Raw genomic sequence first — 13,237 nt, 5'->3', positions numbered from 1 at the left:
TCCCTCCTGCTTTTAGTTAGTATCACACTGAAGGCAAAACTATGGTGAACAATAATATATTTGCTTTGTTTCACTTATCTCTCTCACCCACTCTGAGAGCACTTACAAACATTTTCACCATGTTTTTGGGGGTACATAGAAAGCAGATTTGTATGGGAATTACAGGCATCTAAGACTTTCTTCTTTTATCTGTAAAATCATACACATTTACATTCTAGTCCATAGTATATGTGTATTTTAATACAAAGAAAAATTTTCAACATCTGACAGTAAATTAACATTCAAGGAGGTGTGCTATCTTTAGTCTGTGGTTTTTTACAGAGCCCCAGCAAACTTTTTCTGCCTAGAGCAGGTGCCAGCAAACTTTTTCTGTAAAGGACCAAATAGTAAAGATTTTAGGCTTTGTGGGACATACGGTCTCAGTTACAACTACTCAGTCCTTCCACTGTAGCCAAGAACAGCCATGTTGTCGTTAGCTAGTGTTGAGTTAGCCCCGACTGGTGGCAACTCCATGCACATGGAATGAAATGCTGCCAGGTTCTGTACCATCCCCGTGATCGGTTGTGGATTTGACTGTTGCGATCCATAGGGTTTCGATTGGCTGGTTTTTAAAGTAGATCACTAGGCCATTCTTCCTAGTTTGTCTTAGTTTTAGTCTGGAAGCTCCGCTGAAACCTGTTCTGCATCATAGCAACACATAAGCCTCCATTAATAGATGGGTGGTAGCTGCACATGAGGTGTGTTGGCTAGGAATCGAACCCGTCTCCCACGTGGAAGGCAAGAATTCTACCACTAAACCACCACTGTCACCAAAAGCAGCCATAGACAGTTTATAAATAGATGGGCATGGCTGTGTTGCAATAAAACTTTATTTACAAAAACAGGCTGTGAGTGGTTTTGGCTTGAGGGCCATAGTTTGCTGACCCTGGGCCTATGTTAAGGTATCTTAGTTTAAGATGCATGACCTTAAAGGGATGAAAAGACATAGGTTGTTTTCTTAGTCATGGAGTGATTTTTGTGGATTTGAAAAGTAATCACCACTTTTCAATTTGTAGTAATTTCTGCTAATAGAATATGTATGTATATATTCTTTTTAAGGTTATGACAATCTTGTCTCTATCATAGTACCCTTTGATTTTAAGGAAAATAGATTTGTAAAGTCTTTTGTTATGTATAATCTATTAGTTGTTTTACAACCAATATCTTGGTTTTAAAAGCTTTATAATATTTTTTAAAAATAGGATTCTTTTGGTTTAACTAATGATATTCTATTTTAAATAATAAACTTGGTTGCTTTCACAGTGATTTTATTGTTAAAAATTTTTAAATAAGTACTTATTAAAAACTGTTTCCCCCTCCCCCCCCATCCAAGGAGAAAGTATCTTTTTCTGATGTCTCAACTTTTCTTATGTCTCTGAGACAAGAGGAATCCTTAGGACGAGGAACTTCATTGTGGAGAGAGGTGAGATTTGCAAATAGTTTAATGATAAGACCTTTGAAAATTCTATGAAACATTGATTTTATGACTGAAATCGTCACTAGCCATTTATGTAAATAATAATTGCCTTGTTATCTATCAACAGAGGATTTAAAATACCGTATATTTGCTCTGAGTAGACCTAACTAATAATGCTATTAAGATTCTTACAGAGAAATGGGAGAGAGGAAAATGTTTGGATTAGAGATAGACCTATTTAGAAGAAAAGATAGTGATAGTGGGCAGATCTTGATTCTAGATGAGCTATATTAGGGATAATGTTAGATTTGGAAACAGTAACACAAACTTCTTCTTTCTTTGTTTTCTATCAGTTAATGGCACTTACATCTATCCAGTTACCCAAGACTAACATTTTGTCAATCCTGACTTTATGCATCTAACTCATCACTTAAAAATTCAACTGATTAAGTATTTTGGAACTTATTTAATTTCTTTTCTTCTTTTGTTTCAAAGTTTTTGGTATTATAAGTGACATCAAGATGAATATATTTCTAAATAAATATTTATATCTGATTACTTCTTTAGGATAAATTCATAGAATTGAGATTACTGAATTTGAATATTTTTAAGATATTTGCTATGGATTGACAGAAGTTTCAGAGTATGAAAGTGTATATTCATTTTATATCAGCTGTATTACAGTACCTACAGTCTGTCAGTATGTTAAATTCTTTGCCACTTTGGTAGGTGAAACATAGTATCTGGCATTTTTATTTGCATTTTTCTGATTACTGATGTGTTTGAACATTTTTTCATGTTTATTACCATTTATATTTCTTTTGTGGGTTGTCTGTTCCTATCTCTTCTTCATTTTCTTTTGGGATTTTATTTAGTTTTATTCCCCCTACTTGAGTTGTAAGTGTTCTTTTTATATTAAGGGTATCGATAAGCTGCTATACATGTTGCAAATCATTTTTCTTTCTTTCTTTTTTTTTAATTTAGCTCTGTTTGCTTGAATAGGTAGTGAATTTACATGATTTGAAGATTAAAATTATATGATTGGAAAAGTCTTCTTTCCATTTTGGCTCTGCCCTGAACCCCTAGATAAAACGCAGTGTATGGTATATATACTGTTTACTACCTTACATTTTTTAAATAAAACTATTTCCTGGTGATTTCTACGTATCAGTAAATAGAAAACTTCCTTACTTTTTTTTGTACATCTGCATAGTGTTCCTTTATGTGATTATACCGTTTTTTATTCTGCTTCCCCCGTTGCTCAACTCTTCAGTTGTTTCCAGGCTTTTGCCTTTTACAAACAATGCCACATGAATAATCTTGTCCCTTTTTACTTCTGCAGGTGTATCTATAGGATAGATTCCTAGAAGGGGAACTTATAGTCAAAGATTATGTGCATCTGTAATTTTGCTGGATATTGACAGATTTTCTTCCATAAGGTTTATATTCATTTCCTGTGGCTGATGAGACAAACTACCACAAACCTGGTGGCTTACAACAATATATACTTATTCTCTTACAGTTCTGGAGGTTAGAGGAAGCCTGAAATCAGTTTCACTGGGTCAAAACCAAGGTTTTGGGCTGTTGGCTCTCCCTCTGGAGGAAGAATCCATTTCCTTGTCTTGGCCAGCTTCTAGAGGTGCATTCCTTGACTCAAGGCCCCTTCCTCCATCTTTAAAGCCAGCAGGGTAGCATCTTCCCATCTCTCTCTGCTTCTTGGTCACGTCACCTTCTCTTCTATTTGCAGAGTCAAATCTCACTTTCCTTTCCTCTCATAAAGATGTTTGTGTTTATATTGGGGGATAAACCAGGATAATCTCACCATCTAAAAATCCTCAATTTAGTCAATATTGGCTAAGTCCCTTTTGCCATATAAGGTCACATCTACTGGTTTCAGAGAGTTGTTGTTCGGTTTCCTCAAGTTGGTTCCGACTCATAGCGACCATATGTACAACAGAATGAAACACTGCCCATCCTGAGCCATCCTCAGAATTATAGTTATACTTGAGCCCATTGTTACAGCAGCTGTGTCAGTCCATCTCATTGAGGGTCCTTCTCTTTTTCACTGACCCTCTACTTTATCAAGCATGACGTCTTTCTCCAGGGACTGGTCCTCCTGATAACATGTCTAAAGTATGTGAGACAAAGTCTTGCCATCCATGGTTCTAAGGAACATTCTGGCTGTACTTCCTCCAAGACAGATTTGTTTGTTCTGGCAGTCCATGGTATATTCAATATTCTTTGCCGACACCATAGTTCAAAGGGATCAGTTTTTCAGGATTTCTTCATTTTTCTTTGTCCTTTTTTCTGATTTTTCCTTAAAGTTGTATCTAAGTATTTGTCTTCAATTTCGCTGATCCTGCCTTCTATTGTTTTAGACCTGCTCCTCAGACCTTCTATGACACTGTCCATTTTTGAAATCTTGTTTATCTTTTGGATTTCTAATTGTTATTTTTGTATAATTTCTAGTTGTGAATTTATTTTGGCATTTTGTTCCTGTATTATTTTCCTGAATTCTTCCTTTTTTTTTTTTGTCTGTATTTTGCATGAATTTGTTTGCCTTCACTGTGAATTTGTCTATTTTTTCCTCATTGTGGTCTGCTTTTTGTTTCAATTCTTAGATAGCTCTAAATATTAGAGATTTGAATTCCCTGTCAGGTAATTCTAGTGCTCCTTTTTCTACTGGAAAATCATCTGGTGTTTTATTTTGGATGCCTACCGGAACCATCCTTTCCTTTTTTAAAATGTGTTTTGGTAATGTCTGCTGTCTTCAGGACATTCAGTAGTTAACTTTCTTTGTTTACTGATTATAGATTTGTTTGTTTCGTCCTGTTTTTTTGGTTTGAGCAGGCAGGCTGTACATTCTTTGTTGTTTTCTTGTCTGGGTGCTCGATACTTCTCACCTTCCTGTCCACTGGGCAGGGCCAGTTGCTTAGCTCTAGTGCAACAGGGTGGGTCCAGCTGAAGGGGAGGGGTTGGGAAGGGTTGGTTGTGGCATGGACTAGGGCTGACAGGGCGGGCCTGGCGCCAGTGTGGGGCAGGTTCTGGTAGGCCGTGCCTGTACTGCTTGGGGGCATGATATTCAGCGTATGGTTCAGGTCGGCAGGAGGGAGAGGGGAGGTTGTGATGTGTGGGACTAAGATGGCTATGGGAAAGAAGAGAGAGAGAGTGTAACAGGAGCCCAAAACAAACAAAAATACTGAGGGAGCTTGCTATTGGAGTGGAGAGATGAGAAACTAAGAAATGAAGAAAAAAGGGAAAGAGAAAAAATAATAAAATTAAAAAAAAAGAAAGAAATGCCCCCAGGGATCCCACCAGTGACCCTAGAAGTGGCTCCCAGGCCTCACAGTGCAGCCAGGCTAGAAGGGGCAGAGATGGCTGTGCACTAGGTATTCAGGAGACAGGAAAAAAGGTTACTAAAGAGAGGTGAGAAATTGAGAAACGATGAAAGACAAAAAGGAAAAAGAAACAAAAACAAAAAAAGAAAGCCTCCAGGGATCCCACGGGTGCAGCTGCACAGACTGGGCAAGTGGCTTCCAGGCCACGCAGCACTGCCCAGCTAGAAGGTGCAGAGATGGCACACAGCTCTGGGTATTCAGGAGACAGGAAAAGAAGGTAAGTAGAGAGAGACGAGAAGCTTAGAAATGAAAAACGGTAAAAAGGGAGAAAGAAAAAGAAAAAAAAAAAAAGGAAGAAATACCCCAGGGATCCCACTGACGCAGCTGAGCAGATTGGGGAAGTGGCTCCCAAGCCACGCAGTACAGCCTGTCTAGAAGGGGTTCCCCTGCTGCAAAAACAAACAAAGGACCCAGGGAATCCACCAGAATGGTGGCACTGACAGAAGAGGTGGTTCCCCAGACGAGCGATGTTTCACAGCTTGTCAAGAAAAAGGAAGATGGCACACGGAGCCAGGTGTTCGAGAGAAAGGAGGGTAAGAGGCATGGAAGAAACAAAAAGAAGCCAAAAGAAGCAACTCCAGCGACAGCAAAATGGCACTGAAGGAGCCAGCTGGTGTGGGCGGGGGTGAACCTAAGTGGCACGGAGCCGTTGCCTCCTGGCCTGTAGTCATTTGGCCTGATGGGAAGCAGCAGAGCCTGAGCAGGGGTAAGAAGGGTGGTGGGTGGGAAAGCATGTATCATTGTTATCGGATGCTCTGTCTTCTGCTGGAAGCTCCATGAAGCTGCTTTCCCGTAGTCCTGCCCAGTGATCTCCGACAGGAGTTCAAGATGGTGAATCTGTGCTGCATTAGCTGATAGGGGACCTCCATTCCTATCTCTGCTCACTCTCTGTTCTCTGTCAGTTTCTTATTCCATTCAGTGCTTGGTTGAGTTCTTTCTCTTCGTTTGATACTTAGGGTTCCAGGATTGTTGTTTGTCTCTGTTAATATTTTGGATCTTTCCTGTGGAGGGATGGCTTGGCGCTTCTGTCTATAGCATGTAGAGAACTTGGAAAACAACAGTAAAGAAAGTATTATGGATTAAATCTGGTACCTATGAGGCATCAATTTTACAGGCTCAACAGGTTGTTTCATTCAGTCAGTCATCAGTTTTTCCTTTGATCTAGTGACTCATTATTATTTTCACCTCCTTAAATGTAATTTTGGAAACCCTGGTGGCATAGTGGTTAAGTGCTACAGCTGCTAACCAAGAGGTTGGCAGCTCAAATCCACCAAGCGCTCCTTGGAAACTCTATGGGGCAGTTCTACTGTGTCCTATAGGGTCGCTATGAGTCTGAATTGACTCGACGGCAGTGGGTTTGTTAAATGTAATTTTAGTTGACCTTAATAGGTACAAAAATGTTTTTTGAGATTCCAACTTTTTAGAAGGGCTCACTTTATAATCATTTCCTTCATATTTAAACTCGTCTTAAATTTGCACATTAAGAGATCTATTGTGAAAAGGAAATTGAGAACATTTTTAGATTTTAAAACAAAGTTCTTAATTACATGTAATTAAAGATTGTGACTCTGACCTTATTTTTTTTTTCTTTTGGATGGTTTATTTTTTTATTGTACTTTAGATGAAGTTTTACAGAGCACATTAGTTTCCCATTAAACAATACATAAGTTGTTCTGTGGCCTTAGTTGCCAACCCCACATGTCAACACTTTTCCTTTTCAACCTTGGGTTCCCCATTACCAGCTTTCTTTCTCCTCCTACGTTCTCGTCCTTGCCCTTGGGCTGGTGTGCCCATTGAGTTTCATTTTGTTTTATGGGCCAGTGTAATCTTTGGCTTAAGGGTGAACCTCAGGAGTGGCTTCAGTACTGAGTTAAAAGGCTGTTGGGGGCTATACTATCAGGATTTCTCCAGTCTTTGTCAGACCAGTAAGTCTGGTCTTTTTTTGTGAGTTAGAGTTTTGTTCTGCATTTTTCTCCAGCTGTGTCTGGGACCTTCTATTGTGATCCCTGTCAGAGCAGTCGGTGGTGGTAGCCAGGTACCATCTAGTTATGCTGGACTCAGCCTGGTGGAGGCTGTGGTAGTTGTGGTCCATTAGTCCTTTGGACTAATTTTTCCCTTGTGTCTTTGGTTTTCTTCATTCTCCCTTCTTCCAGACAGGGTGGTACCAGTGGAGTGTCTTAGATGGCTGCTCACAAGCTTTGAAGACCCCAGGCTTTACTCACCAAAGTTGGCTGTTGAACTTTTTTTTTTTTTTCCTATAAACTATGTTATGCCAATTGAGCTAGATGTCCCCTGAGACCATGGTCCCCAGCCCTCAGTCCAGTAATTTGGTCCTTCAGTGAGTTTGGATGTGTCTGTGAAGCTTTCATGACTTTGCCTTGGTCAAGTTATGCTGACTTCTCCAGCATTGTGTACTGTTTTACCCTTCTCCAAAGTTACCACTTACCTGTTTTGTATTTAGTGTTTTTCCCTCACCTCCCCTCTCTTCCATAGTAACCATCAAAGATTATTTTTCTGTGTGTAAACCTTTTCATGAGTTTTTATAATAGTGGTCTCATACAGTATTTGTCCTTTTGTGATTGACTTATTTCATTCAGCATTATGCCTTCCAGGCTCATCCATGTTGTGGGATGTTTCGCAGATTCATCGTTGTTTTTTATTGTTGCATAGTATTCTGTTGTGTGTATGTACCATAGTTTGTTTATCCATTTATCTGTTGATGGGCACTTAGGTTGTTGCCATGTTTTTGCTATGGTGAATAATGCTGCAACGAATGTGGGTGTGCATGTCTATTCATGTGGCAGCTCTTATTTCTCTAGGATATATTCGTAGGTGTGCAATTGCTGGATCATATGGTATTTCTATTTCTAGGTTTTCAAGGCAGCGCCATTTTGTTGTCCAGAATGGTTGTACCATTTTACGTTCCCACCAGCAGTGTGTAAGAGTTTCAGGTTCCCCACAGCGGATGGTCTTGTATAGATGCCCTTTATTACGTTGAGAAATTTCCCTTCTATACCTATTTTATTGAGAGTTTTTATCAGGAACGGGTGTTGGACTTTATCGAATGCCTTTTCTGTGTCGATTGGTATGATCATGTGATTCATTTGTTTTATTTACAAGGTGAATTATGTTGATTGATTTTCTAATGTTGAACCATCCTTGCATACCTGGTATGAATCCTACTTGGTCATGGCGTATTATTTTTTTAATACGATGCTGAATTCTGTTGGTTATCATTTTGTTGAGAATTTTTGCATCTATATTCATGAGAGATACTGGTCTGTAATTTTCTTTTTTTGTGGTGGCTTTTCCTGGTTTTGGTACCAGGGTAACCTGGCTTCGTAGGATGAATTCAGAAGCATTGCTTCTTTTTCTGTGTTCTGAAGTAGTTTGAGTAGTACTGGTGCGTGCTTCTCTCTGAATATTTGGTAGATTCTCCAGTGAAGCCACATGGGCCAGGGCTTTTTTTTGTTGGGAATTTTTTTATTACCTTGTTGATCTCTTCTCTTATTATGGGTCTGTGCAGATTTCCGGCCTCAGTTTTTGTTAGTTTGGGTAGGTAGTATGTTTCTCAAAATTTGCCTGTTTCCTCCAGGTTTTCAAATTATGACTCATTTTTGCAAGTCTTTTAAAAGATGTAATGGAGAAGAACTAGGACACTAATTCTCATTGAAATTAATATATTTTAATGTGTCCATATGAGAGAAAATAAACTTATGAGGAGGGTAGGAACTTTATTTATAACTTTTTTTTTTAATTTTGCATTCTCAAAAATAAAAGCTGTTTTAATATAAGAGCTGGAATGAATTTTAAGATGGTAATTTTTTTTACACGTTTTTAATAGAGATGTTCTTTAGAATATCTCTTCAAAATGTGCATTTTATATTAGGTACTTTTAAAAAACCTTGCCATCTAATAATGTTTATAAATTTTTTGAGGGAGATTAGAAAACATACACATTTATTTATATGTGTGTATGTATATATAAACATATATGCACATATACACGTATATAAACATCTGTTTTTTCTGTCTGGAATTCAGTCATGGCAACAAATGGTTTAATGCTTTGCTGTATTCGATTATGTAAATTAAGTTTATTGTGGAAGAAAGAAAATTGGTTTAGGGAAATTAGCTGCACTTTGTTCAGTTAGGTTTTTAAAATAAAGTAACAACTGTTTTCTTTTCTAGCTCTGTGACTGGTTGCGTGTTAATGAAAGCTGTTTCAGGCAGTCCTCAAATTGTAGCTCCATTGAACTTCATGAGACATCTCCTTTGAATGCTTATGTAAAGAATCTAGTTCAAGAGTATATTAAGTCACCTGCTTGGGAAAGTAAGTCTGAGATGATTTTTATGGATTGATATAACCAAAATATTTACAAAGAACTTTAACTAGCTTGTCAGATGAAGATTTAGGCTTAACCAAATGTGAGCTGAAATAATGTGGGTAACAGAATGTAAAAAATAGTGTTTCTTGTACCTTATCTGTTCTAGGACTTGAGATTTTAAAGTATATGTTTGAAGAAAATATTGAGTTGCCAGAGTAGGAATTGGACAAAAAGTTATTAAATGTATTCTATAATTTTTAAGTCCTTATTGGCTAGATCATGCCGGTATATAGGGGAAATATGTGTAGGTATAATTTTGTAAATAGGAGAAGTGTGGATTGATTATTGCAAAGAATTTTAGAGAAAAATTATGTTCGAAAGGATGGTTTTATCAGTTTTTTCTTTTCACCAGATATTTTGCAGAATCAATATATTTATTTCTTTGAGAAAAATGTAAAACAGCATGAGGGAAGAATTATTAGTAAATTCATTAATTAGGATTCTTTTTACATTTTTAATGCTTTCTCTTCATTAGAGTCATTAGTGATGATTTGAGTGAATTGCATCTTTGAATTTAATGTCTCTTAAATTTGTCTCCAAGTAAGTCATTTTCAGCTGCTGCCTTCTCTAATCTGATCATGGAATAGGTCATGGAATAGGTCGTATTATCCTTCCAGAATCCATGACTTTATCTGCTCTTTCTTAAGGAACATTTCTCTTTTGTGTTCTATGTTCTCTTTGTCTAGTAAATTTTTCCTGCTGTTAGTTGGAAGAGTCTTTTATTAAACTTATAAAAGTAATTAAACCTTAGTCCTTACTAAAATAAACAGATTAAACTCCCTAAAGTATCTGTAGAATTTATCTTGTACTTATATAATAGCATCAGATCTAATTAAACAGTCAAAATAGGAAGACTTTCTAGAGTTTGTTCCTTAGTATTTCTAGGATTTAAAATACTGTTATATATAATAAGCTGTTTTAAGTTTATTAAAAAACTGATTTCAAGTGCGAGGGAGGCATTTGCGTGTGTGCTCCATATTTTTGTTTAACTCTTAGTGCTCTTGCCTAAGTGCCTTCATAAAGTTTAGTTTACAGGGCATTTTTCAGAATAAGTTAGTGATTCCAAAGAGAACATTATTTAGCTTTAGTTTTTGAGCATAAAATACATATAATATTCCAAATTTGGTTTCATTTAAAGCCTAATCAATTAAAAATACTATTTTAAATTAATTTCTGCATCTAAAGCAGCTTTTTCTTTGGTTTTTGACCTAGTACAGAAAGGTTTTATATTACAAGTAGCCCCTGACTTACACTGCATTCTAGGTACAGTGAACCGTACTTAACGACTGTACGTTTTTTTTTGTACGTTTTATCATTAGTAATATGTCTCACATACAGTTTTGCAGCACATAATTTGCTGATGTTACCGTTCTCATGCCAACTCCCAAAGATAAATAAAGATTGAGTTTATAAAGATACTGACAATAAAAGGCAATTACAATGAAAACTAAAAAAAAAAAAAAATGAGGTATTCGAATTACGTCAGTACTGACTTATGTTGGAGTCATTGGCACAGAACCCCGTCCTAAGTCAGGATGTATTTTATTCAGAACATACATGTCAGCTGTTTCCTAAGCGCAATGCATTTGCATTACAGAGACAAAGGATGCATCCCTGCCCTCAGGGAGATCCTGATCCAGTAAGGGAGTCATAATTAAGCAGATAGTCTTAGTGCAGTGTCCTGAAAAACCTAGCTACTGGGTGTGGGGAGCCAGGGGAAATGGCACCTGTCCAGAATAGTTAGACCTTGGTGGTTGGTCACCAGATGGGGTGACACCTGATAGATAAAGAGAAATTAAGGTGAAAAGGGGGACAGGGCATCCCACAAGGCTTGGATGAACTTGCATCAGGGAGCTGACATGTAGGCATATATGCAGTAGGTAGACATGTGTTGTGTGCCATCAAGTCGATTCTGACTCAGCGACTCCACATGACAGAGTAGAACTGCCCCATAGGGTTTTTCTAGGCCATAAACTTTATGGAAGCAGATCTTTAGGTCATTCTCCTACAGAGTAGCTGGTGGGTTCGAACGACCAACCTTTTGATTAGCAGCCAAGCACTAAACCATTTGTGCCACCAGGGCTCCATTAGGTAGGTAGATATACGTGTATATATACACACACGTATATATGTATGTGTGTGTGTGTGTATGTACACACATATATAGTTAAATATACACCTAAATATACATGTATGTATGGTGTGGAGCCCAGGTAAGAATGGTAAGAGATAAAGCTGGTAATGAGGTAGGGGCAATATGATGTATAAAGGAAGAAAGCAAAGCAACAGCAACAAAAAACAAAAAACCCCGCATTGATCAACAAACAAACAAAAATGTTGAAGAGTTTTCAAAGCAAGTTTTCTGAGTTAGAGAAGTCCTTTGCTGTTTTCTTTAGGTATAATAGTGAAACATAGTTTAGAAACTGTAGTAAAAGTGTTCCAAAGTTTGGAAGTGCTAAGATCAACCAAAGAGTAAAATATATTTGAAGAAATTTATACTTAAATCAAGCAGCCACTCAGAAAGGATATCTGGTGTATAGATTTGTAGTTAAAGAGGTGCCTACTTAAAGTGTGATGAGAAATAAAAAAAAAAAAATGGCACAATTACCAAGTAGTATATAGCAAAGAATCCGTGGTGGCACAGTGGTTAAAGTGCTCGGCTGCTAAGTGAAAGGTCAGCAGTTTAAACTCACCACCTGCTCCCCAGAGAAGGATGTGGTAGTCTGCTTCAGAAAAGATTTACAACCTTGGAAACCCTATGGGGCAGTTCTCCTCTGTCCTGTAGGGTCACTAGAAGTCTGAATCGACTTACGGCATTGGGTGGTTGGGTAGTACATAGCAGCTGTAATTGAGTTTTTAAAACAGCTTTATTGAGGTATAACTGAGATATGATAAATTTTACGTATTTAAGTTGTGCAGTGCAATGGGTTTTGACATATTTTTATGCTCCTGAGATGGTCCCCACAGTCAAGATAATGATCCCCAAGAGTTTCGTGCTTCTTTGTAATCCTTCCCTCCTAGCCTTGCTGGCCCCACCTTCATTCCCAGGCCAGCACAGATACGCTTTTCTGACACTGTAGATTAGTTTGCATTTTCTAGAATTACGCTCAGTTTTTCAAGAATCCCATTGTAGTAAATTTTCACAGATAATTCAGGATTAAAATGCATTAAGATGGTTAAGGGTGGTGACTTTTTCCTTTCTTTAAAATCAATGTTGCCTTCGCTTATCTAATTCTAGTGAAAAAGGGGAGTAAGTAAGGAATCCTCTACCAGTGATTTACAAAGTATAGTTCCCAGACCAGCAACATCAGCATCACCCAGGAACTTTTAGAAATGCAGGTTCTCAAGCTGTGTCCCAGATCAGATGAATAAGAAACTCAGGTGGGGCCCAGCAGTCTAGCAGTCTGTGTTTTAACAAGCCCTCCAGGTGGCTCTGATGTACTCTGAAGCCCACTGATGCACTCTGAAGCCCACTGATCTGTGGCGTGGATTTGCATGGTATGGTGGTAGAGTACTCAGGAAGCAACCTACAACAAAATCCCTGCAAGAGTGCCCCTTGCACTGCAGGGGTAACGCCTGGTGCTGTGGCACAGCTCAAAACCAGGCGCCATTAGAAATCCACTGTGCTTCGACGGCACTGGGTCTGATTTATAAACCTCCCTTTCAGTGTCCGAGGTGAGAAATTGTTTAGAACTTCAAAAAGGATCTGTGGTTCCAGAACTCTGCTACTGGTGCTTCACAGGAGGAAGTGAGAACTATCTGGTTAGCCAGTTTGTAGACCCCCACATGTGTGTTCTCCAGGCTGACATGTGTAGTGGTTAAACCCAAAAGGCTTCCACTAGCAGGACATGCAGGTGGGGAAGATGCTTAGTATCAGTGTGATTAGACACATCGCATTCTCAAATAGCAGTAAAAATCTTACTCTTATTGATAGTCCAAAACATTTGATTTCCTTCCACCTCCTGTGGAGTCAAAAGATAACCTGATTGTAGGAT

General features: G+C 38.1%; 1 protein-coding gene across 5 annotated transcripts in view; it reads left to right on the top strand.

Moving 5' to 3' along the window:
* TARBP1 (TAR (HIV-1) RNA binding protein 1) overlaps positions 1 to 13,237 on the top strand; it is an 87,923-nt gene that overhangs the window by 18,618 nt on the left and 56,068 nt on the right. For all 5 annotated transcript variants that reach the window (XR_010319409.1, XR_010319410.1, XR_010319411.1 and 2 more), the window contains exons 9-10: positions 1,373 to 1,462; positions 9,046 to 9,187. Coding sequence is in view for 2 of the 5 variants with exons in the window: in XM_064276680.1 (XP_064132750.1) it covers positions 1,373 to 1,462; positions 9,046 to 9,187 (232 nt within the window). In the remaining 3 variants the exon portion in view is untranslated. The remainder of the gene's footprint in view (positions 1 to 1,372; positions 1,463 to 9,045; positions 9,188 to 13,237) is intronic.

This window comes from Loxodonta africana, chromosome 25 (assembly GCF_030014295.1).
Source record: "Loxodonta africana isolate mLoxAfr1 chromosome 25, mLoxAfr1.hap2, whole genome shotgun sequence".
Taxonomy (NCBI): Eukaryota; Metazoa; Chordata; class Mammalia; order Proboscidea; family Elephantidae; genus Loxodonta; species Loxodonta africana.
This window is presented reverse-complemented; position numbering and strand designations above follow the sequence as displayed.